Genomic DNA, 23255 nt, shown 5'->3' on the forward strand with positions numbered 1-23255 from the left:
GTTTAAAAGCAATTCTTTCTGCTATTGGACCACTGTTGAAGTACTTGCGGCACGATAACACCCCTTAGGAATAGGGTTAACGCACATCAGGGGGAGCGTTTTCTATTTACTCAAATCTCATATATATGTGTTTGATTCCTGGATAGTGTTCCCCTGACGAAGGGTCATCCCGAAATGCATTGGGACCCATAACACTACATGGGAAATGTAACACTACAATGAATTAGAACGTGAAGATTATAAATTGCATACAAACTCACTGCACAATAAAAGAAGAAAAAAAAAACTTCATGAGAAATGCTGTGGAACTGTTGAGTTTTTGATTATTTAATTGTGATTATTTAAATGCGACATAAAAAATTCTAGAAAGTGGTGGATGAGATTTAATTTCCATATCCTAAAATGACTGATATATTTTGTTTAAAATTGGTTAAAATTGCAGACAACTATGCCACTAATGGGCTTGTGAAAAGTGCACCTTGTAATTTTGAGACAGTTTTGTGTCCCAATTGAATGTGGACAATCATCTGAAGCCATATCCCAAAATACATGGTTGAAACGTGCCAGGAGGCAGTTTGCATTGAGAGATTTGAGGGCCATGCTTCCCTTGGGGAAAGCGTTTTTTCCCCAGACCTTCAGACACTTCGATTTCCTGCCAGCAGGAGTTGGCGGGAAGGCTCCTGACTGACCAGAACAAGAAGCTTGTATGGCCAGCTTCTCTGGTGAAGGATAAACAGAAAGGAAGGATGAATCCCTTTGCGCAGGACAGTAATGACAGACCACTGGTCTGTTGACCGCTGGGGCAGAAGATGGCTTTTCCCATGCTGCCATGACTGGTTCCAGTACGGCCTCCTTAAAAAGGAGCAAGGGCTCTGTCCTCAGAGCTAATGGCAAGAGGGCTTCCATGAGGACATTTGTTTTGGTGTCCATGGTTGGAAGCTGTAGGTCCAATACCTCCGCAGCTTTCGGCATAATGCCCACATATAAAACCGCCTGCATTACGCACAAAATCCTCCACCAAAACACACCGACATACCTCTCCAATAAACTGACCAAAGCAGGCAGCACGCGATCACTGAGAAGCTCCAACACCCTCCTACTTATCCCCCCCTTCAGAAAAAGAATTCCACTCAGTCACGCTCTTTTTCAGGCAATGCCCCACTTATTTGGAATGACCTCCGCTGTAACCAGTCCTACCCCAGTTTCAAAAAAGAACTCAAACTTCTTCTCCTTAATAAATACTGGGGTTTCTAATCCCTCCCTGGTAGCCTCGCCCCTCTGCATCACCCCACCTATCTGCTCTGCATATGACTTGTGACCACCCGCCTGGCCAACTCCCTTTCCTTCTATCTGATCACCTTACCTCCCCTCCTCATGACCGTCAGTTCACTTGCATGTTTTTTGTATACCTAAGTGAGGCTTCCCGCCAAACTGTGACCGCTATTTTGTATGACTCATAGTGTCTAGCAATTGTTTTTACTTTTTTATCTAGATGTCATGTATCCTATGTGGACTTGCTCTTTTATTATTCCGTTGTCTGTGCTTATACACACTGTACCTGTATGGAAACACCTTGTAAAGCGCTCTGATACTCCTGGGTCCAGCCAGCGCTATATAAAACCTCTTAAATAAAAAATAAAAAAATAAATAAAAATAAAAAATAAATAATGTTATACAGGGAGACCACTTCAGGTGTTGGGAAGCCAGAGGGGAGATCCATGGCAAGTTTCAGTAAGGTGTCTAATCCACTAGAGGAAGATGGACCCTGGTAGTCTCCCGGAGGATACTGACCTGGGTCCCCCACAGGTCCAGAGGGCCCAAATTGGTTCCGCAAATGTCATGAAGTCTATTTTGGAATTCCTCATCCTCAATAAGGAGTTGGGTTTCTTTGCAGGATTTGTTCTCCAGGACAGCATCGAGTAGGGGCACCAGTGGCATTATATCTGGCAGCGCATGTGGAGAGGGAGGTTGTGCCTGTGGCAGCAGAGCCTCCAGGGGCATCGTGTATCGTACTAGCGAGTTGAAGCAATGTGGAGACGGCATCAAGGTCAATGATAAGGTGCCAGCCAACATTGGGCCATGGGGAGGAACATCAATTGTCCATATGGAGATGCACAGGAATGCTGGATGGTTATCCATACCATCCAGCATTCCTGTGCATCTCCATGTGGACAATCAATGCAGTAAGGGAGTACATGACATTGAAGAATGCTGGTGGTGATGACCGTGGCCTCAGGATCTCGAGGAAAGATGGTGTTGGAGTGGTCTGGGAGGTGCCGGTCCTGTCACTGAAGGTTTATTTGCAGTCTGAGGATGATCCAGGACCAGGTACAGTACAGATGCCGGAGCAACGTTGGCTTTGAGGACAAATGTTCAGTGGGAGAGGAACAGCAATGGGGTCACTTACCCCTGGACCATTTCCTGGTCTTCCTATGCTTCTTCTGGTTGCTTCCAGATGATGAAAATGGGGACTTTGAATGGTGCCTGGAACATTTGCTACTCCATCTGTCACGCTTGGCTCAACCCAAAATGTGCTTAGCGTCAGGTTTCTCAATGGCCTTGGGGAGCATGCTACGACATGAGAAACAGGTCTGGGAGTCGCGGTCTGAAACAAGGCACCAGAGGCAATAAGGGTGAGAGTCCGTGATGGACATCTATCCCTTGCCATCCCTCCAGGGTTTAAACCCTGATTGTTTTGAGGGAGCATGGTACTGCACTTTTAGAATTGTATGAGAGGAAAAAAAACCTGAGTGAGAGCAGGACTCCAGATCCATGACAAAGGCACTGAAAAAAGGATGCTGACTTTGTTGAACCAGGAAAAGTGCGATATGGATTTGACTACATCATCTGATGCCATTTCCGGTTTCAATATGAAGCAAGAGCCCTTACCGGCGATGTGAGAGCTTCAAAGTTTCCAGATCCAGACTGACACTTGTGTTTGCTCTACAGGTGAAGAATCTGCAGGTAGAAGTAGCCAACAGAATCTGGTTCTCTACACAGGACAGCTAGGTCTACCACAGTGCTAGTAGCGTTTGGGAGCCAGTCACTGTGAGAACATACTAACATTACATTTCTACATGTCCTACTTTTAAATGCCATGCACCCTGACTTCTTTGCTACAAGGACTACATGGGGTGGCTTATTAGCATAAGAAGCTTTTACCTGTCATATGGTTTAATTGGAGGGGTCACAGTGCATGTTTTGCTCGGTACAGTCAGGCTGCAGTGGTATACCTGAAGCCACATGTGCACAGGACTGGCACTATAGTGGATGCTAGAATAAGTGTGGCAGTCCACTAGTGGCATTTAACTTTTCAATCAATAAATAAATCGGGATTCATAAGAGTGGCAAATCACCTTTGAGAGTCTCAAGGTGCTGGGTACATTTTATATCATATAGTAGTGACTTATAGGCAAGTTAAAAATACCAGTTAGGAGTATGCCAATTTGATTATGTTTAAATGAGGGGCACAGGCTCTTTACCCCTGGTTAACAAGGTTAACGTGCACAGAGTTCTAAAGCCAGCAACAATATAAGGTTCAGCAAAAAGCTACAAATTTGGGGTGACCACGCAGACCAGGCGGACGTCCAGTAGGTTGCTGAACAGACCCTGACACACCAGGGTTTACTATTGAAGGCACAGATTTAGCACTGGCGGAAGCATGCAGGTGCAACAAGCCACCTTAGTAGACCCACAGTATTACCTTGATGAGCAGGAAGACGGCCGAGGAGGAGTCATAGGCCCCATTGTAGAGGGTGATGATGGTGGACCTGTGCTGGCCGAAGAGGTTCCCAACCTGCAGAGGGAGTCAGAAGACTGAGGTCAGAGAGAAGGAAATGCCCAGCAGCACATTCTGCAGTGTTTGTGCCCCTGGTTCTCACTTAATTACGGACTTTCTCCTTCACTCCAGGCCGCTTTGAAGTCCTTTCTCAACACCCTATGTCTCTATCTGTTACTCCAGGCAACCCCCCTTCAGTCCATGTCTGTACCAATCTTCCAGACTTCTCTCTCCATCCCCCTAGTTCCTCACTCCATCCATCCACACCTCTCTTGCAATCCCTCCAGGCCCTCTCTCCAACTATTCAGGTACATTTACCCCCCCCCCCCCTGTCTCTACACTCCTCCAGGCCTATCTCTCCACACCACCATGCAGCCGTCTTTTGACCCCGGGCTCTCCTCCATCCCTTCTGGCCTCTCAATCGCTCGAGGCCTCACTCTCAAGCTATTTCTCCACCTCCCCATGTCTCTCTCCATCCCTTATTGTGTCTCTCTATTCTTCCAGGCTCCTTTTTGTGCTTTCAGACATCCCCCCACCCCTCCATGTGTCTTCCTTTCTTCCAGGCCTCCCTTGTTTCACCCCTCAGACTTCTTTCCATCACTCCAGGCCTCACCCCTTCCTTCCAGGTTATGCTTGCTCCTTCTCTCCGTCCTTCAGGTCTACGGCTCTTCATTCCCTCATGCCCCCGTCTCTTTCTTTCTCTCTATCCCTCCAGGTCTTTCTCTAGCACTTTCTCCACCCCTCATATGCCTCTCTCTCACTCTCTCTCTCTCTCTCCATAGTTCCAGCTGACTCACCAACCTTCTATATGTATATCTATCCCTCTGGCCTCTCTCTCCCTCTCCATCCCACCAGGCATCTTTCTCGGTCCCTCCCCTCCTCTCTTTCCATCCCTCCATGCCTCATTCTCTATTCGTAGAGGCCTGTCTTTCCTTCCCTCCACCCCTCTCTCCACTCCTTCAGAGATATTTCTCTATCCCCTAGGCGTCTCTCATATCCCCCCTTGCCTCCCTCCATGCTTCCTTGAGCCTCTATTCCATCTTCTGCCAATCCTTCAGCGTGCACCTCTCCTCCTTTCTAGTGACATTCCTCCTCCTTTACCTTTCTCCAATCACCTCGCACTATACAGCACCCCACGTTCTGTGCACCTCCCTGCCCCTATGACTCCAATCCCCGTGCCTTTTCTTGGCCCATCCCATCCAAACCCTAACATCCCTCCTATCCTTTCATATTCCTCATGCCGTACCGCTCAAGCGTCCCTCTTTCTAATATACATCTCTTGTACACTCCCTCCTGTTTCTTCCTGTACATCTTGTCCGGTCACCTCTTCTCTGCAGCTCATCGCTCATACCCCTCCCGTTCCCTCATCTTTGCTTCTCTCGTGTCCCTCTGCTGCTCTTTTACATCCCTCTTTCAATGTTCTTGTCCCTTCTTGGGTCACTCTCTTGTTTCTGGAGCTCTCTCTTTCATGCCATCATCCCCTCTGCAACCCTAATGCCCTCTCATAATCCCTCACTTTTTTTCTCTTGGTTCCAATCTGTCATGTCTCCTCATGTTCCCGCCACTCTCCCTGCCCCCTCACTTTTCTCCCTTTGCCATGCACCTGTCGTGTCCCCTCATTTCTCTCTCTGCTCTAACTTCTCTCTTCTTGTCTTGCATCTTCCATGTACCCTTGTGCTCCCTCAGTTCTCTCTGCCCCCTAATTTTCTGCACTTGCTTTTTTCTTCTTTAATATCCCCTCGTGTTCCCTCAATACTCTGTCCACCCACCTCTCTCTTCTTGCTTTTCACCCGTCATGTCCCCTTATGTTCCCTCAATTCTCTCTTTCCCATGTATCTCCTCGTGATTTCCCTCTGTGATGTCCCCTCAACTCTCTGCCCTCTCACTTCTCTCCTCTTGTTTTTTATCTGTCATGTCCCCCATGTTCCCTCAATACTCTCCATCCTCCCACTATTCTCTTGCCCTTCACGTTCTCATAATTCTCTATCACTTCTCTCCTGTTTTTCAACTGTCCTGTCTCTTCGTGTCCCATCATTTCTCACCGTTTCCCCCACTTCTCTCCATTTGCCATGCATCGGTTATGTCACCTCATGTTCCCTCAATTCTCTGTCCTCTCACTTCTCTTCTCTTATTTTTTATTTGTCAGTTTCGCTCATTTCTCTCTCACTTCTCTCCTCTTGATTTTCATCTGTGATGCCTTGTCACGTTCCCTCAGTTCTCTGTCCCCTCACTTCTCTTCTCTTGCTTTTTATCTGCCATGTCCCCTCATGTTATGTTATGTTAATTAGACCTTGATAGGGCGCAATGACTCGGCCCCGAAGGAACATCTCGGCTCTCTGACAGGCAGGGGATGAAAGAGGCAATTATTTATTTATTTATTTATTTTGTAGGTTTTATATAGCGCGAACAAGATCTATTCGTTAAAACACCCACATTTTATAATGGTTTTTAAACCAGAAAAACTAGGACATGTATGAATAAACTGAGGGAGCTTATTTCAGAGGTATGGGGCAAGATAGGAGGCGAACAGCCTTTACAACGTACTACCATTACGACGCAACTTTTACAACGCAAACCATTACAACGCATTGCGCTTGGGGGCGCTCTAGGATAGGTAATAGGTTTAATGTACTATCCAACACCTTCCCTACTATCCACGGGGACGGACGTTGGAATAGTAAATTAAACTATTCACTATCCAGCGCCCAAAAGCACTATGCGTTGTAATGGTATGCGTTGTAAAAATTGCGATGTAAAGGTAGGCGTTGTAAAAGTAGGCGTTGTAACATCATACATCCAAGATAGGAAAACGCCCAGCCGCCATATTTTGATGCATGAATGCACCGAGGATGTAACAGAAGTTGATTTTTTGATCTTAGGTTCCTATCAGGAAGGTATGGATTAAGTCTATCCTGAAGATATTATGGACCTAAACCTGACCAAGATTTGTAGCTCAGGCAGAGGAGTTTCAACAATGCCCTCTTTTTAATGCAGAGCCAATAGAGGGTTTTAAGCTTGGGAGCGGGCATGTCTCCATGGGGGCAAGTTGTTGATCATGCGGGCAGCGGTGTTTTGAACTACCTACATTCTAGCTACATGGAATTAGCTTATAGTGAAGGACAGGGCATTGCCATTATCCAAGTGGCTGATGATTGATGCTTGGATAAGTGTCTTCTGGAAACTCAAAGGGAGCCACTGAAAGATTGTCCCTCAACTCTCTGACCCTCAATTCTCTCCTCTTGCTTTTCATCTCTTGTGTACCCTCGTGTACTCTCTGGATTCTCTCTCTGTCGCGCTCCTGTCCCCTTACGCATCTCCTGCCCACTTCATGCCATTCCTGCTCTCTTCAACCCTCCCTACCTGCCTCCCCCCCATTCTCCCACTTGAATGCCCTTTACATGTGTGTCCTCTGGGTGTTCAATGCCAGCCGTGGTGAGACAAGTGCACACACCTGCATGTTCGTCAAGATGAAAAGGAGGCCTCCAATCGCCAGCAATGGGATAGCAGGGAACAGTAGCCAAGCGGAAGCTGGAGTGGGAGAAATAGGAACAGGTGACTGGGGATAGCGCCTTAAATACAGACAGTCAAGAATATAGCACCAATAGTGTAGACACAATCACCTGTAGTATGCACCATTCAAAGGAAACCATATTTAACTTCAGGTGGAGACATGTAAAACCATGACATGACATGACCAGCTAGGACACGCCTGGCCATAAGACACGCTGCATGTGAAAACATGTATAACTGAATGGCACATCATGAGAAGGCTTAAGCATGTATATTACACATAGTAAAATGCCCAGCTGTGCTGTAAACTACAAAACATGCCCAACTGTAACTATGTAAAGACATGCCTGAGCTGTACAACATACAAAGGCATGTTTAAATATATAGCAGAATAAAAGTGTAACCATACAACCTGCACATTTGCACCACACACTATGCAAAGACATGCCCAACTGTACTTCATACTAATGGAAGACAACATATCATACAAAGACATGCCCAACTGCACTACATACCAATGGAAGTCATGCCTACCCTTACAACATATCATACAAAGACATGCCCAATTGAACTACATACCAATGGAAGACATGCCAAACCATACAAAATATCGTACAAAGACATGCCCAATGAGTACAGATCAATGGAAGGCACGCTTAATAGTACAGCATATCACACAAAGACATGCCTAACTGTACTACATACCAATGGAAGACATGCCTAACCGTACAACATATCGTACAAAGACATGCCTAACTATACCACATACCAATGGAAGACATGCCTAACCGTACAACATATCGTACAAAGACATGCCTAACTATACCACATACCAATGGAAGACATGCCTAATCGTACAACATATCATACAAAGACATACCCAACTGTACCATATACCAATGGAAGACACGCTTAACCGTACAAAATATCGTAGAAAGACATGCCCAATGAGTACAGATCAATGGAAGGCACGCTTAATAGTACAGCATATCACACAAAGACATGCCTAACTGTACTACATACCAATGGAAGATATGCCTAACTGTACAACATATCGCACGAAGACATGCCCATCTGTACTGCATACCAAGGGAAGACATGCCTAACCGTACAACATATCGTACGAAGACATGCCCAACTGTAATACATGCCAATGGAAGACATGCCTAACCGTACAACATATCGTACGAAGACATGCCCAACTGTACTGCATACCAATGGAAGACATGCCTAACCGTACAACATATCGTACGAAGACATGGGGGCAATGAGGTTTGGCACCTTCCCTCAGCAATGGAAAAGGGCAGTGGTAAAACCGTTACTTAAGAAGCCAACACTGGACCCTAGGGTACTTAAAAACTTTCGCCCCATTTCACTGCTCCCTGCCGCGGCGAAGATGCTGGAAACACATCTTAATAAGCATCTCGTGGCCTTTCTGGAGAACTCTGGCATCTTAGATCATTCGCAGCATGAATTTAGGAGGGAGCATAGCACCGAGTCGGCCCTTACCATAGTGCTGGATAATATCCGCACTCGAGTTGATAGGGGCCAGACGACCCTCCTCATCCTGCTGGATCTCACAGCTGCGTTTGATACCCTCTCTCCCTCAGTGTTAACATCTCGTCTGAGGGAGATTGGGGTGGAGGGGTCCGCTCTTAATTTGTTGACCTCCTTCCTAGACCAGAGGGAACAGAGTGTGATGCTGGGGGAGTTTCTATCTCCATCCCTGTCTGTGCAATGTGGGGTCCCTCAGGGGTCGGCATTATGCCCGACCCTTTTTAACATCTATGTAACCCCACTTGCCAGACTGATAAGATCTTTTGGGATGGAGCTAGTCTCCTATGTCGACGATACCCAGATCCTGGTCTCCCTCTCCCAGTCTATTAACGAGGCTGCCTCCAATTTTAGATCTTGTTTGGAGGCAGTCGCACAATGGATGACATACAATTCATTAAAATTGAATGGGGAGAAGGCGGAGATCTTGCTGTGTGGGGGAAAGGAGGACATCTGGTCGGATAATTGGTGGCCGGCCTCACTGGGAGCACGTCCGGTACCCGCAGCTTTGGCGAAAAATCTAGGAGTGTTGATCGACCCTACCCTCAATATGCGACATCAGGTGAATAGAACTGTACCACCTGTTGGGGCATAATTCACATCTTGAGGAAGATCAAACACTACTTATCCCAGCAGGCTAGAAAGCAAGTCGTGGTTGCACTCATAGGCTCCCGACTTGACTATTGTAATGCGCTGTATGCAGGACTCAGCAGGGGGCTGCTGCAGCGCCTCCAAATGGTCCAAAATGCGGCGGCCAAGTTCGTGATGGATTTACCCAAACGAGCGTCGGCCACCTCCGCGAGGAAGGTGTTGCATTGGCTCCCTGTTGAGGACAGGATTTCTTTCAAAATCCTGTGCATGACCTTTGGCGCCTTAGCGAGAAATAGGTCAGTGGGGATTGGGGCTCTGTTGGCCCCTTATAGCCCCTCGAGGAATTTGCGCTCCGCTAACAAATCGCTGCTATCTGTACTACGTATTCGCAGAGTTAAATGGGGTGGCAGAGCTTTTTCCACTATAGAACCAAAAATGTGGAATGCTCTTCCTGCGGAAATTAAGGCCCTTCCCACCCTTCAGTCCTTTAGAAAAGCCCTGAAGACACGGCTATTTGCCAAAGCTTACCTGTAGTTTTGCCTCTGCCTTTTTGTGATTCATTTTTTGATAGGCGCCTTGATGCCTCGGGTTTTAGTTGCCCGTTATACATTTTCTTTCATTCATTTCATTCTTTCACATGCCCAACTGTAATACATGCCAATGGAAGACATGCCTAACCGTATAACATATTGTACAAAGACATGCCCATCAGTACTACATATAATAAAAGACATGCCTAACCTTACTACATATACAAAAACATGCCAAACTGTACTACATACCAATGGAAGACACGCCTAACCGTACAAAATATCGTACAAAGACAATTGTACTACATACCAACGGAAGACATACCTAACTGTAAAACATATTGTACAAAGACATGCTCAACTGCAAAATAACATACAAGTACGTGCCCAGCCAGATGATAAACCAAAGAGCAAGCACAGTGGAAACACAAACCAAGTTACACAAAGATATTCCACTCGTAGGAAACGATGTGCAAGCACTGGCTCAGATGCCTGGCTGTTTCCTTTGACCCTGCATAGCGTGCCGCTACCGTCTGCTAAGTTGGGCTATACAAATACCACATTCATACACTAATTTATTCAAGACACCATATAAAGTCATGAACAACTGTACAACACAGTATCTGGAGCTATGGCTCACTGTACGACACAGCAAGCAATGATCTGATCGACTGTACAATACACCATGCAAAGTCAACTAACAATACAACACAGCAAGTAAAGAGATGGATGTGGAACACCAAAAGTTAGACAAACTGGCGAACAAAGCTCTCAAAAACAAGCATTTGCAATGCAATAGGTCTCACATTTGTGAGAGTTAGAGCTATTGGCTCATTAAATAACAATGTCTTTTACCCATGTGTTTTAGTTTGGAGTGGAGTGGATGTATGTGGTGTGGAGCGGGATTATGTGTGTTGGATTAGAATTTGTTAGTTGTGGAATTGTGCATAGTGGAATGTGTGGTGTGCAATGCATTTGTGTAGTGGATTTATGTGGCATAGTGAATAGACAGAGGTGAGGGCTGCACAGAGTTGTTAGAAAGGAAAATAGAGAGGGATAGATAGTTTGTGGATGAAGAAAGAGCAGAAAGTGTGTGAGAGAAAAAGAAGGGGAGAGCACGCTATAGACACAAAGTGTGAGTGTCTGTGTAGGCAGTAGACATCCTAAGAAGCGGAGGAGAGGGTGGGTTACAGGGAGGAAAACATTGAAAAGGCACAGGAAAGGAAATGTGCTCGAAGACCTGAAGTGAACCACATGAGAGAGACAGGAAGAATGTGTGACAGTGAGATGGGGCAAGAGATGATACGAGAGAGAGGGGGGTGAGTGGAAGGCACCTTGAGGAGGGGGGATGGGAGGGATGGACCAGTGCATAGTGTGAGGAGGTACAAAAAGGTAGCACTTACATTTAGTGCACCCACTGTTGCTGTGTTCGACAGATTAGGGTAGGCTGTAGGCAGTAGATTATTTACAGCCTATCACGTTTCAGACACTGTGGACTCACCGGCTACTAAGACAAGAACGAAACGGTGATACAGGGAGCTGGAAAACTCCCAAAAAGTGTCCAAAGCAGGCTATATGTATTGCTTTGCTTTAAATGGCAAGGGATTGTTATAGTGCTTGTCGCACTGGTTTCGAGTGAATACGCAAAGTCGAATCTCTTCTCTGACATACTGTATGTTATTGGACACGGCAAACAGTATGAACATAGTTTAATTTTAAAGCGGATCAGTAGTTCAGAAATTCAAACTTTAACAATTATAAAAGGAAACACCAAAGCTTGTAAGATGAGACAAAACCCCTTGCACGAGCAAAAGCATGTGCGGGCCATATATAAGGGGTTAGGCACCCTAGAGAAAGTATTGTAAGAGAAGTAAGCAGTTTCAGTTCACTATGAAGAGTGCTGTAAGAGATGTAAGGGTTTCAGTGCCTTGATAAGAGCGCTATAAGAAAAGAAGTTTCAAGACCATGGGGAGAAAGCTGTTAAGAGAAGTCATGGTGTTTCAGCCCCCTTGAGAGAGCGATGTAACCGAAGGCAGGGGTTTCATGAACTGGACAACTAGCCGTAAGAGAAGTAAGTGGTTGCAGCACCCTAGACAGAGCGCTGTAAGAGGATTTAAGATGATTCAGCTCACTGGAGAGAGCACTGTAACAGAAGACTGACAGTTAAGAAAAGACAAGGGGTTATAGAGACTGAGCGGTTTTACCAACCAGGGTTATGTTATGTTATGTTATGTTAAGGGTTTGTTGAGCGCGACAGCTGCCCCAGCAACGGGGCGTTCCGGCGCTAAGAACCATAGCACAACCTACTGGGGTGGGGGGAGGGAGAGAAGGGACCTACCGACCTGAAAAGAGGTGAGTTTTAATTGCTTTGCGGAAAGTGAGTAGGTTGTTGATGCAGCGAATGTGGAGGGGTAGGGCGTTCCATAGTTTTGCCGCCAGAAGTCTGAAGGAGCGACCTCCGATGCGGCTGAATTTTGTGCGGGGGACCACTACTAAGTGTTGACCCGTGGATCGCAGATTGCGCTGGGGGGTGTATGGAGTAAGCAGCGATTGAAGGAGTTCAGGGCCCTCCGCATTCAAGATTTTAAAAGCAGTGGTGAGGGCCTTAAATTGAATACGGGCTTCCACTGTGAGCCAGTGGAGTCTCTGGATGGTGCCTCTAACCGAGCACCTTCTGGGGAGGCCTACAATTGCCCCGGCCGCAGAGTTCTGTATTCGCTGGAGCCTAGTGGTTTCGGCTTTGTTAGCGCCTAATAGTAGTACGCTTGCATAGTCCAGTCGGGACAGAATGGTGGCTTGGACAATGAGCTGTCGTGTTTTGGGATTAAAGAAGCCAAGAATGGGATTCATGCTTCTCAGCAGTCCAATGCAAGTTGCTGCTACCTTTTTGGTGTGGGTTTGGTAGTTCAGTGCGGAATCCAGCCAAACGCCTAAGTTTTTGACCAGGGATTTGGGTGGAGGGGTAGGCCCCAGCAGGGGGGGCCACCAGTGGTCACTCCAGTGACTGGGGTTTTTACCCAGGAATAAAACCTCGGTTTTTCCTGCATTCAGCTGTAGGCAATTTTCAGTCATCCATGTGGCAACAGCGGCCAGCCCATCTCTGAATTTTGTAGCCGAGGTAGAGGGCATCACAGTGAGGGTAATAACCAGCTGTGTGTCGTCGGCATACGACACCAGTGTGAGGTCCCATTCTTTGGCCACTGTCGCCAGGGGCTGCATGTATAAATTGAAGAGGGACGGACTGAAGGCAGAGCCCTGTGGCACTCCTTGGCTAATGGCGTGAGCGTGGGAGATGAATGGAGGAGCTGACACACGAAAGGATCTGTTCGTGAGGAATGATCGAAACCATTCTAGTGCCCTGTCCCTGATCCCTAAGCCCTCCAACCGGCTCAACAGGATATCATGGGACACCGTGTCAAAGGCCGCGCTGAGATCCAGCAATATCAGCGCAGCACTCTGACCGGTGTCCATGATCATCCTAAGGTGTTCGGTGGTGGAGAGGAGGGCGGACTCCGTACTGTGTCCAGGCCTAAACCCGTGTTGGGAAGGGTCCAAGATGTTATTTTCGGCCATATGGGCAGTGAGTATGGTGTTAGCATGGGCTTCTGCCAGTTTGGACACCCAGGGGAGCAGTGAGACCGGCCTGTAGTTCTCCGGCTTTGTGGGGTCCAGCGTGGGTTTTTTAATGATGGGGGTAACCCAGGCCTGTTTCCAACATGTGGGTACTATGGCCGATGAAAAGGAAAGGTTAAGGAGCATGGCCAGAGAGGGAAGAAAGAAGTCCAGAGAATCCAGAAACTGGACTGGTCCCATGGAATCTGAGGGGGCACCGGATTTCACCTTTCTGCAGAGTTTAGCTAGGTCCTCGTGGGAGATGGGCGGCAGATGGGTGAGCCCGGGGCTTTTGCTAGGGACTTGAAGAGGGCTGGCAGGAGCAGAGGAGTTCTGTGGAAAGGTGTTATAGATCTTTCTCACCTTTTCTATGAAAAAAGTGGCGAGGTCTTCACACTGCTGAGTGGAGGAAATGCCTTCGGCAGAGTTGCCGCCATTTTGTAGCTTTTGGACCAGTTTGAAGATTGTTTTTGTGGGGTTAGGGCTGGAGTCAATTTCTTTGGCATAGAAGGCCGCACGGGCTTTATGGTATCGCTTGAGTGTGGTCAAGTAGGACGCTTTGTCCTCGTCCCTATACTCCTTCCTCCAGTGGCGCTCCTTTCTTTTGCATTCTTTTCTGAGAATTTTTAGGTTGTCATCAAACCATGGATTAGAGGGGGTGTTCCGTCCTCTAGTCCATTTTGCTGGAATGATGGTATCGAGCCCTTTGGTGATCCATTCCTGAAAGGCGGCATATAGCATGTTAATGTCGTTCGTGATTTCAAATTTAGGTTCTCCTAAACTGGCAGGCAGGTTTATATTTTGTAGCTTGTGCCAGGGTCATTTAAGGCAGGAGGTGGGCGATGCCCTGTTGGGTTGAGTGGCGGCCGGAATCATGAAAGAAACAAGGAAGTGGTCCGTCCATCCCATGGGTGTAGGAGGATCAGCTTTGACTTCCAGAATATTAGTGAAAACCGGGTCGAGTAGGTGACCCGCTGAGTGTGTAGCGGATTGTATGATGGGGGTCAGCTGCAAGGCTGTTAGGTCCGCTAAAAGACTGCTGATGGTCAGATCCGAGATGGCGTCAAAGTGGAGGTTTAAGTCCCCCAAGATCGTAAAATTAGCGGAACTAGTGACCATGGCATGAGCTAAATCTAAGAGTTCCTCTATGAATTTCGAGGAGGGGCCCGGTGGTCTATCGATAAAGAGGCCAGAGAGGGAGAAATGAGGGCTAGTGGTGATTTTAAACCGTGCGCCTTCACAGCCCGTAATGTCTTCCTTAACAAAGGTACAGGTGTAAGATGTTCTATATATGACGGCGATGCCGCCACCCCTCGATCCTCTATTGATGGAGGACATAGAGAACCCATCTGGTAAAGTTAGGTTGGGGATGCTGGTTAGATCGTCCTGGAGCCAGGTTTCACTTAAGAATAATATGTCCGGGTTTACATCTGTTCGTAAAGTATGTATCTCCGCGTGGTGTTTAACCAGGGACCTAACGTTAAGCTGAGCAATTTGGAGCGAAGAAAGGTTCTTTCTAGTGGTTCTGGGACAGGGTAGTCTCGGCGCAGATATGAATAGGCTACAGGAGTTACATTGGAGAGCAGTCTGTCCAATGCATCCCTCCAGCTTTTCGCATCGTCGGTTGGGGTTTAGTGCAAGGAGATGATCTTTGTCATAATAGTATGTCGTCCGTGTAATTTGGGCAGGGGGGTGGCGAGAGGCGATGACTTGGCGAGGACGGGCGAAGACGGGCTTGCCTTAGGCGCGCCCGCTGCGCGTACGGTGTAGGCACATACTTTTATGAGGAAAGGAGGAGGGGGGCGTGGCCTCCAAGGGGGCGTGGCCTATCGGCATGCTGGCAATGGCGCTGTGGTAGATTGTGCGTTCGCTGACAGCGCGAGGGCAGCTGTGCGAGCAGTTTTTGGACCGAGACCAGTGAGGCCAAGTGAGTAGTGCTTTTAAAATCAGCAGTATAATCACAAGTGAAACAACAATATTAAAACAATTTAGTGGCTAGCTCCCGGCTTTCCGCCTCAGGAGTTGCGAAGGTTCTGACAGGCGGTGCTCTTACTCAGCGGTTAAATACCTGTACTAAGAGGGGGGGGCCTCCAAGGGGGCGTGGCCTATCGGCACGCCGGCAATGACGCTGTGGTAGATTGTGCGTTCGCTGACAGCGCGAGGGAAGCTGTGCGAGCAGTTTTTGGACCGAGACCAGTGAGGCCAAGTGAGTAGTGCTTTTAAAATCAGCAGTATAATCACAAGTGAAACAACAATATTAAAACAATTTAGTGGCTAGCTCCCGGCTTTCCGCCTCAGGAATTGCGAAGGTTCTGACAGGCGGCGCTCTTACTCAGCGGTTAAATACCTGTTCTAAGGGGGGGCGTGGCCTCCAAGGGGGCGTGGCCTATCGGCACGCCGGCAATGGCGCTGTGGTAGATTGTGCGTTCGCTGACAGCGCGAGGGCAGCTGTGCGAGCAGTTTTTGGACCGAGACCAGTGAGGCCAAGTGAGTAGTGCTTTTAAAATCAGCAGTATAATCACAAGTGAAACAACAATATTAAAACAATTTAGTGGCTAGCTCCCGGCTTTCCGCCTCAGGAGTTGCGAAGGTTCTGACAGGCGGCGAACTTACTCAGCGGTTAAATACCGGTTCTAAGGGGGGGGGGGGCGTGGCCTCCACGGGGGTGTGGCCTATCGGCACGCCAGCAATGGCGTTGTAAGAGATGTGAGGCTGTTGAGTCCCTAGACAGAGCGCTGTAAGACAGGCCAGTCGCGCCCCGGAGATGGAGTTGTGAGGAAAAACATGGGGTGTCAGCACCCTGGGCAGAGCTGTATAAAAAGAAGACATGGGTTACAGACAATGTTGTGAGTGCTGTACAACTTACTACTTTTGGTATTCACAGAAGTTAGGATTTTGTCTTAAGTCTGTCTTAAGTCTGTCTTAAGATAAACTTAAGACAAAATCCTAACTTCTGTGAATATCAAAAGTAGTAAGTTCATTCTGTGAATGCCAAAAGTAGTAAGTGCATTCTGTGAATACCAAAATAGCAGTAAGTTTAGGATTGAGTCTTAAGTTCATTCTGTGATTCGGGCCCATTGTATCTTGTGACATTGCTGCCACCTGCTGGATGAGTGGTGTATAACACATTTTGGTTCGGTTATTTCCAATTAAATTTCCTTTATTGTTGGGATTCGTGTAAACTCAATGTTATGTCTGGAAAAGAACCCAGAGTTTTCGATAGTATACACTGACTGTCATTTTTATTAGCTTTTGAGCCATGCTTCACTATGCTTACTCCAAAAATTGACATAGCCTCAAGTTACGTCCTTCCAGGTTTGCACAAAAAAAAAAGTGGTGTGGCGCTTAGCATTGCAGTACGCAGAACGAGACATTTTGTAGGGGGGTTTGAAAACGGGTCTAGGAATCGCACATGCACAAGTGTGTGCTTTTCCTTTTGGGGCACACCATTGGGCTTTGAGTGCATGTTTTTTACAAAGAGAGCACGCAATAGGCCAAAGGCGGGCGCATTGCTCCGCCACGGCCTATTGTCTATCACGCGCAGCGGCCGTCATGTGGTTTGAATTATCATGCCCAGACACGGGCACGATAATTGAAACCACATGTCTCAGTGTGGCGCACGCGCAAGCACCACTCGTTTTTCTTTAAACTTTCAGCGCGCCGTACAACACTAAATCGGCTCCTCTGCCTCATTTCGGTTCTTTCTTGTTTTTGTAAAAGCGCGGACTGTTCTTGTGTACGTCCTCGACTCTGGCACAGTTTGGAACAGCAGCCTTCACTTATTTCATTTAAACGTGACCGCGCCTGCCCGGGCATTCTAGCCGGGTGCACAATAGTTTGTAAACAGCTTTAAATAGAAGGGTTTAGGCACACGCACGATAGGTGACACCAACAGATTTAGAATTGTGTTTTCACACAGCAGCTCAGCGGATGAAAAATCAGTTTATGCATGTCATAGAGCACAGCCAGAGATCTAACAAAAAGGTGCGCTTTTTACCGTGTTTAAAAAAGGGTGCAGGGATAGATGGGACTGGAGCGGACGAGGGAACGGGGCTGTTATGGTGAATCCAGGCCAGAGGCGCCCCTAACGTGTCCTCGCTAGCCTCATACTCACTGCCCCCGACTTGAAATAGGGCTTGTTGCCTTTTTACACCGGTGCACGGAACAGTTTCAGCCAATGACGTGGACAGCCCAGAGCAAATACAACATTTCATTCGACAGAGCAGAGATAATGCCAAGCACTTTCCCCGGTCTGTCCGTTCCATGATCGAGGAACAGATGCCCAGCCAGGGTGTTAAATGTGTGCAATCTGGCCCACGTTTGACGAGTGCCAACTGCGTGGGCATCATATAGCCTGCAGCCTTGCGGGACTGGACACGTCAGTGTGACTGAGCTGAAACTTCCAGCTGAGCGGAGTTACTGGAGCCCAAATTGGCAATGACGGAGAAGAGGCAGGATGTAATCTGAGACCGAGGGGCCATTTCCAAGATTTATCACCTCACTTGATACATTATGTATCTCCTCGGAGCTTATTTATCAACACGATGCTTCGTTGGTACACAAGCAACATTAGCACCTGGTTCCCGACTGCTGCCTCTGTGTGGGCTCATTTACTCCCACAGAACCCTGGGTTTGGTTAATTGGAGAGCAGCACCCCACCAGCACCGCTTATCCTCGAGTCTCATACTTCTGTTTGTGTCTGATATAGCGCATGTTAGACCTGACACCTTTTGACGTGGTTCTTCCCCCATCTTTTTGCCTCTGACTCATGTGTTTTGATGCTGTGCTGGATTTCGTTTTTGCTGATTTAGATGCTTTGGACACTCTGCCACTGCTGATCAGTGTCAGAGTGTAAGTGCTCCCTCTGTAAATTGTCATATTAATTGAATATACCTGATTGGCATATGTGTATCACCATGGAGTCCCTAGTAAAGTGCACTGTGTGTGCCAGGGCTGGTGATGACAGATGCTACTAGTGGGCCTGCAGCGCAGATTGCGCCACCCACATGAGTAGCTTTAAAATGGTGACTCAGGCCTGCCAGCGCGGGGCCTGTGTGCAGTCAGAGACTGCCTGTCCCCCTGGCCAGTGTCTCCACTGGCTGGGCCTAACCCTTCCCTGTCTGTGCACATCAGTCACACCTATGGAAGGCTCAAGGTACCCCCCTGGGCAGGGTGCAGTGTATGGATAAGGTAGAACATGTACTAGTGCAGGTCACATGCTCTGGTAGTGGGCTGCAGCCATTTTATGTGCTCACTGCTGTAAGTAAGGCTATCTTGCACCATACAGTAACATGGAGGAGGCTGGGCCCATGTGATACCAGCCTATCTTCCCATAGGAACAAGATGGGACATAAGTGAAAGATATCCCTGAACTCAGAATTTAATGACACATCTTTTAGTGAAGGGTGTTTTTAAATCCTGTAATGGAGAATAGCACTTTTAGAAAGTGGCTGTTCTCTTGTCTAAACCTTTCAGTGTGCCTGGGTTTGTGGAATGCCTGGGTGTGACAGGGGGGCTGCAGAGCCCCCGGAGGAGAGGGTCGGAGCCAGCCCGGGGATGAAAGGGCACATCTGCTGCCCGGGCGGTGGGAGGAAGAAAGGCCTGATAAGTGCTGGGCTGTGCCTGCCTGCCTCCCCCATGCTAGCTCCCTCCTGCCGGCCAACTGACACCTCTGGCCCTGAAGCTGACAGGAAGAAGAAAACCAGAGACACCTCAGTGCTCCGCAACCCCCAGAACTGGTTTAAACTGGACTCAGGGCTCCTTGCACAAAGACTTCAAAGGACTTCAAAGACATTGAGGGGTATAAGGAAAGGACCCCTGACTACAGAAGTTTAGATTCTGAAACTCTACAAGCAAGAAGGAACCTCGGCTGGAAGGAGGACGGCTGGAGAACTAAAGGAAGATTGCCTTGCTGTGTGCTCTAAGGGCTGACCTGTTCTGCTGTCTAACTGGAAGCTGAGGAGGAGAAAGGGACTTTGCTGTGTGCTGTGACCCTGCCTACTTGAAACTGCCAAGACTCTGCTGTGTGCTGTGTCTACAACTGAATCTCCAAGGGCCTGAGAAGAGCTGGCCTCCTGTTGGGAACCCAGGGCTAAAGGTTCCTAAAGCTGTGCCAGACAACAGCTGCAAAATCGTGCTGTTGTGACCCGAGACGCGTGGTACTCGACTGCGGAGCGTGAGGAAGGGATCGGTGTGCTCATCGGCACATTACCAGTGAGGGTCGGAGGCTTGTGGCGCCTCCCCTCGTGAAATCCGCTCCAAGGTGGTGGGGAGGTCGAGAGGGGGGTCTATTCGTGACCAGCGCCCTTGAAAACCCTTTGCCGCCAAATCACCACCGCGGCCCGGGGCCAGGAAACCCCCCCGTAACTTGCTCCGAGGTCCAGGAGCTGCCGCGGCGAAGAACGAAGCCGCCGCGCTCCCATTGGTGGAGGGAGCCGAGCCCCCTCACTAACGCCGCGACGGGATTGGCCCGTGCGGCGCAGCGTCATCAGCAGGATCGTGCTGTGATTGGCCCGTGGAGCGTAGCGTCATCGGCAAGGCCGCGCTGCCATTGGTTGGCAGCCTCGCGCTCAGAGGGGCTCGTCTGAAGAGCCGACGGGATTGGCTGCCTGGGCCGAGGCGGCTGGAAGAGCCGAAGAATCACCGCGATCACCGCCGGGCCGCGAGGAAGTGACCTGACTCCGCCGAGGGACTTTGAGGCGTCCCGCACCCCTGGCCAGCCGTCCCCCCACAAGGTGAGCCTCACCGCCTCCCCCGCCGCTCGTTGGATTGTCGAGAGCGGGCGGGAGAGGACAGGGGACCGGCCGGGGCGGGGACGCGTGCGATCTGCACGGCCTGGGGCGCCTGAGTCTCAGGAAGACGCGAGGCTGCACCTGGGACGAGAAAGAGTCCCTGGGCCTCGCGAGGGAGCGCATTGACAGCGCTTGGAGCCCATAGCTAGAATTACACGTGGGCATTGTGTTTACTGCTCGTTTTTAGCGCTAAGGGAATATAAATCAGTGGCACTATTTTTGGGTACTGATTTACAAGAGACTGGAGACTATCTTTGTTTTTACATAAGAACTTCCTAGTTACAAGTACCATCATAAAGATTAAGTGCAACCCTTAAGACTAAATGCAACCTGATTCTAAAGAAGTGATTATCATGCAAATGCTTTATTTACCTTGCTGAAACTAGATAAAATTATATATTTTTATAAAATATACTTACCTGTGTGGTCTCAGTTTGTGGTGGATTAGGGATTATTGTTGTGTTAAGTGCAAATGTTATCCACATTGCCTCTGGTTAGCCTAGACTGCTCGCGCCATGCTACCTAGAGGGTGAGCAGGGGTTATCTCAGAGGGTTATTCCTTCACCCTGACTAGAAGCAAGGGTCCCTACTTGGTCTAAGGTACTTACCTCTACCAACTAGAGACCCCGGGTTCTAACATTGTTGGACAGCGGTGCGGATTTTGAACTAATAATTGCACTTGACCTGCAGTGATCTCTTGTACATCACTAGTCTAGTTTAGCAGAACAGGTTGCGCAAGATTTGTTTTCTTTTTGGTGAAAAGGTTAGGAAGCATCATGTCTCAGAAAGCGCCAAGCGTGAGTACAGAAGTGGAAGTGGAATTTGAAATCCAGGAGTTGTTCCTCTATAAAAAGGAGCAACTGAGAAAATTCTGCAAACGGCTTGAATGCTCAGTAAGGAGCAGCGCAAACAAGGAGGAGCTAAGGAAAGCTCTGAGGGCCTGGTGGGAGGCCAAACATGGTGACCCAGAAGCTGCTACTGGAGAGGGAGGCACACAGGAGAATGGTTTTTTGTCCAGTGAATTGCCAGTGTTGAGGCCAGCGCCTAGGCCCGGCAGCAACCACTCCGGTAGGGTTATTTCTTCAGAGGAAGTGGAGGAAAATCAGAGAGCTAGGGCCCATGAGATTGAGCTTTTTAAGCTTAAAGCACAAGCAGAGGCGGAGGAGAGAAGAACCGCTTTCGCTTTGGAGGAGAGGAAACTCCAATTGGCTCATGAGTTGAGCATGAAGGAATTGGCCTTCAAATTTAAAGAGGGGGTGTCCAGTTCTAATGGTGGCAGCGCACAACCAGTACAGGCGGGTAAGGTATACATACCAAAGGATCTGGTACAGAATTATCAGAGGGGTGAGGATATTTATGCGTGGATCAGAGCGTATGAACTTGCCTTAAAGATGAATGAAGTGCCTGAGAAGAATTGGGGAGCAGGATTGTGGAAGCATTTTGAGGCCTCTGGGAGGGATGTTTTGGCACCCTTAGAAGCAGAGGATGCTTTATCCTACTCCGCCATGAAGGAGGCTTTGTGCCTCAGGTATGGGCTCACTGCTGAACAGTACCGCCAGAAGTTTAGGAACTTCAAGAAGCTTGATTCAAGTACTTGGGTGGAGTGTGTGAGTATGTACACGCGTGCACTGGAAGGTTGGATGAAGGGCAGCAAAGTTACTGATTATGTGGGGTTGTGTCACTTGATTAGTAGGGAGCACTTAAGTAGTTTATGTGTCCCAGAGCTGCGCCAGCATCTTTTGGATAGCAAGTTAACTGATCCCAGTGAGCTTGCTAAAGAGGCGGACCGGTGGACTAGCACCAGGGTCCACAAGGGGGTGGTAGGTACCCCAGCCAAAGGTGGACAGGGTCCCCAGCAGAAGAGTGGGGGGGACACGGGTAATCAAAAGGAGTCTTCTAAAGGGCCCCAAAGTAGTTCCCAGGAGAAGGTGTCTCAACCCCCCAAGCCTAAGAAGTCCTGGCCCCATAAGGGCCCGCAGGACAAAAAGACCCTTACTTGCTATTCATGTAGGGAGGTGGGGCACTTTGCTCCAAACTGTCCAAAGAAGAAATCAGCACCCACTGGTGCTCCAGCTCCAGCCCCGGCGTTAGCCAGTGTAGCTTTGGGAGGGGATTTGATTTCTAGTGGGGAGAAGGGGTTAGCATTGATGACCCTTGTCTCTCTAGGAGACCAAGAGATGGCCCAGGAAACCTTGCTGCCCCAAAACACTAAGAAATACGGGCAGAAGGTGACCAACAATGGACAGGAGGTGGAGGCTCTGAGAGACACAGGAGCCAGTGTGACATCTGTCAGGTGTCGGTGGGTGTCTGAAGAGCAAATTGTTCCCAAGGTACTCCGGCCAGTGGTGTCATCTGACAGTTCAGTGCGCTACTTCAAGTTGGCAAAGGTTCCATTTGAATGGGGAGGAGTCTCCGGTATTTTGGAAATTGTTGTAAGTGATGCCTTGCCTGTAGATTGTCTATTAGGTAATGACCTGGAGAGCTCCCCATGGAAAGAGGTGGAGCACAGGACTCACTTGGAAATGTTGGGTTTGCCTGCGTGGATCTGTGTGTCCACCCGTGCAATGACAGCCAGAGAGGGCGGTCTAGCAGAGCTGGAGCCTGGAACAATGGGCCAGGAACCTGCCAAGAGAAGAAGGGGTAGAGGGCGCGGGAAACCGGCCCCCACTGTTCCCATGGTCCAGGAGGAAGCAGACCCGGAAGGGGATGCCCTGGAACCTACAGGGGAGCAGGTGGCCGAACTAGGGGAATTGCCTGAGCTGTCCCAGTGGCAGCAAGAGGGTGGTCCCTCCAGGGAGGAATTCTGCCAGGCTCAGAAGGAGTGCCCTTCTCTCATTGGTGTGCGGCAGCAGGCTGCAGACCAGGCAGCAGGCCTGTGGTCCAAGGAGC

The 23255-nt window shown here is 48.7% G+C and overlaps 1 protein-coding gene across 8 annotated transcripts in view; it reads right to left on the reverse strand.

The window, feature by feature from the left end:
- LOC144816669 (equilibrative nucleobase transporter 1-like) overlaps positions 1–23255 on the reverse strand; it is a 475323-nt gene that overhangs the window by 259441 nt on the left and 192627 nt on the right. For all 8 annotated transcript variants that reach the window (XR_013606932.1, XM_078674312.1, XM_078674302.1 and 5 more), the window contains 2 exons: positions 7230–7306; positions 3704–3796 (listed from right to left, as the gene is read on the reverse strand). Coding sequence is in view for 7 of the 8 variants with exons in the window: in XM_078674312.1 (XP_078530438.1) it covers positions 3704–3796; positions 7230–7306 (170 nt within the window). In the remaining variant the exon portion in view is untranslated. The remainder of the gene's footprint in view (positions 1–3703; positions 3797–7229; positions 7307–23255) is intronic.

Source organism: Lissotriton helveticus, chromosome 1_1 (assembly GCF_964261635.1).
Source record: "Lissotriton helveticus chromosome 1_1, aLisHel1.1, whole genome shotgun sequence".
Lineage (NCBI taxonomy): Eukaryota > Metazoa > Chordata > Amphibia > Caudata > Salamandridae > Lissotriton > Lissotriton helveticus.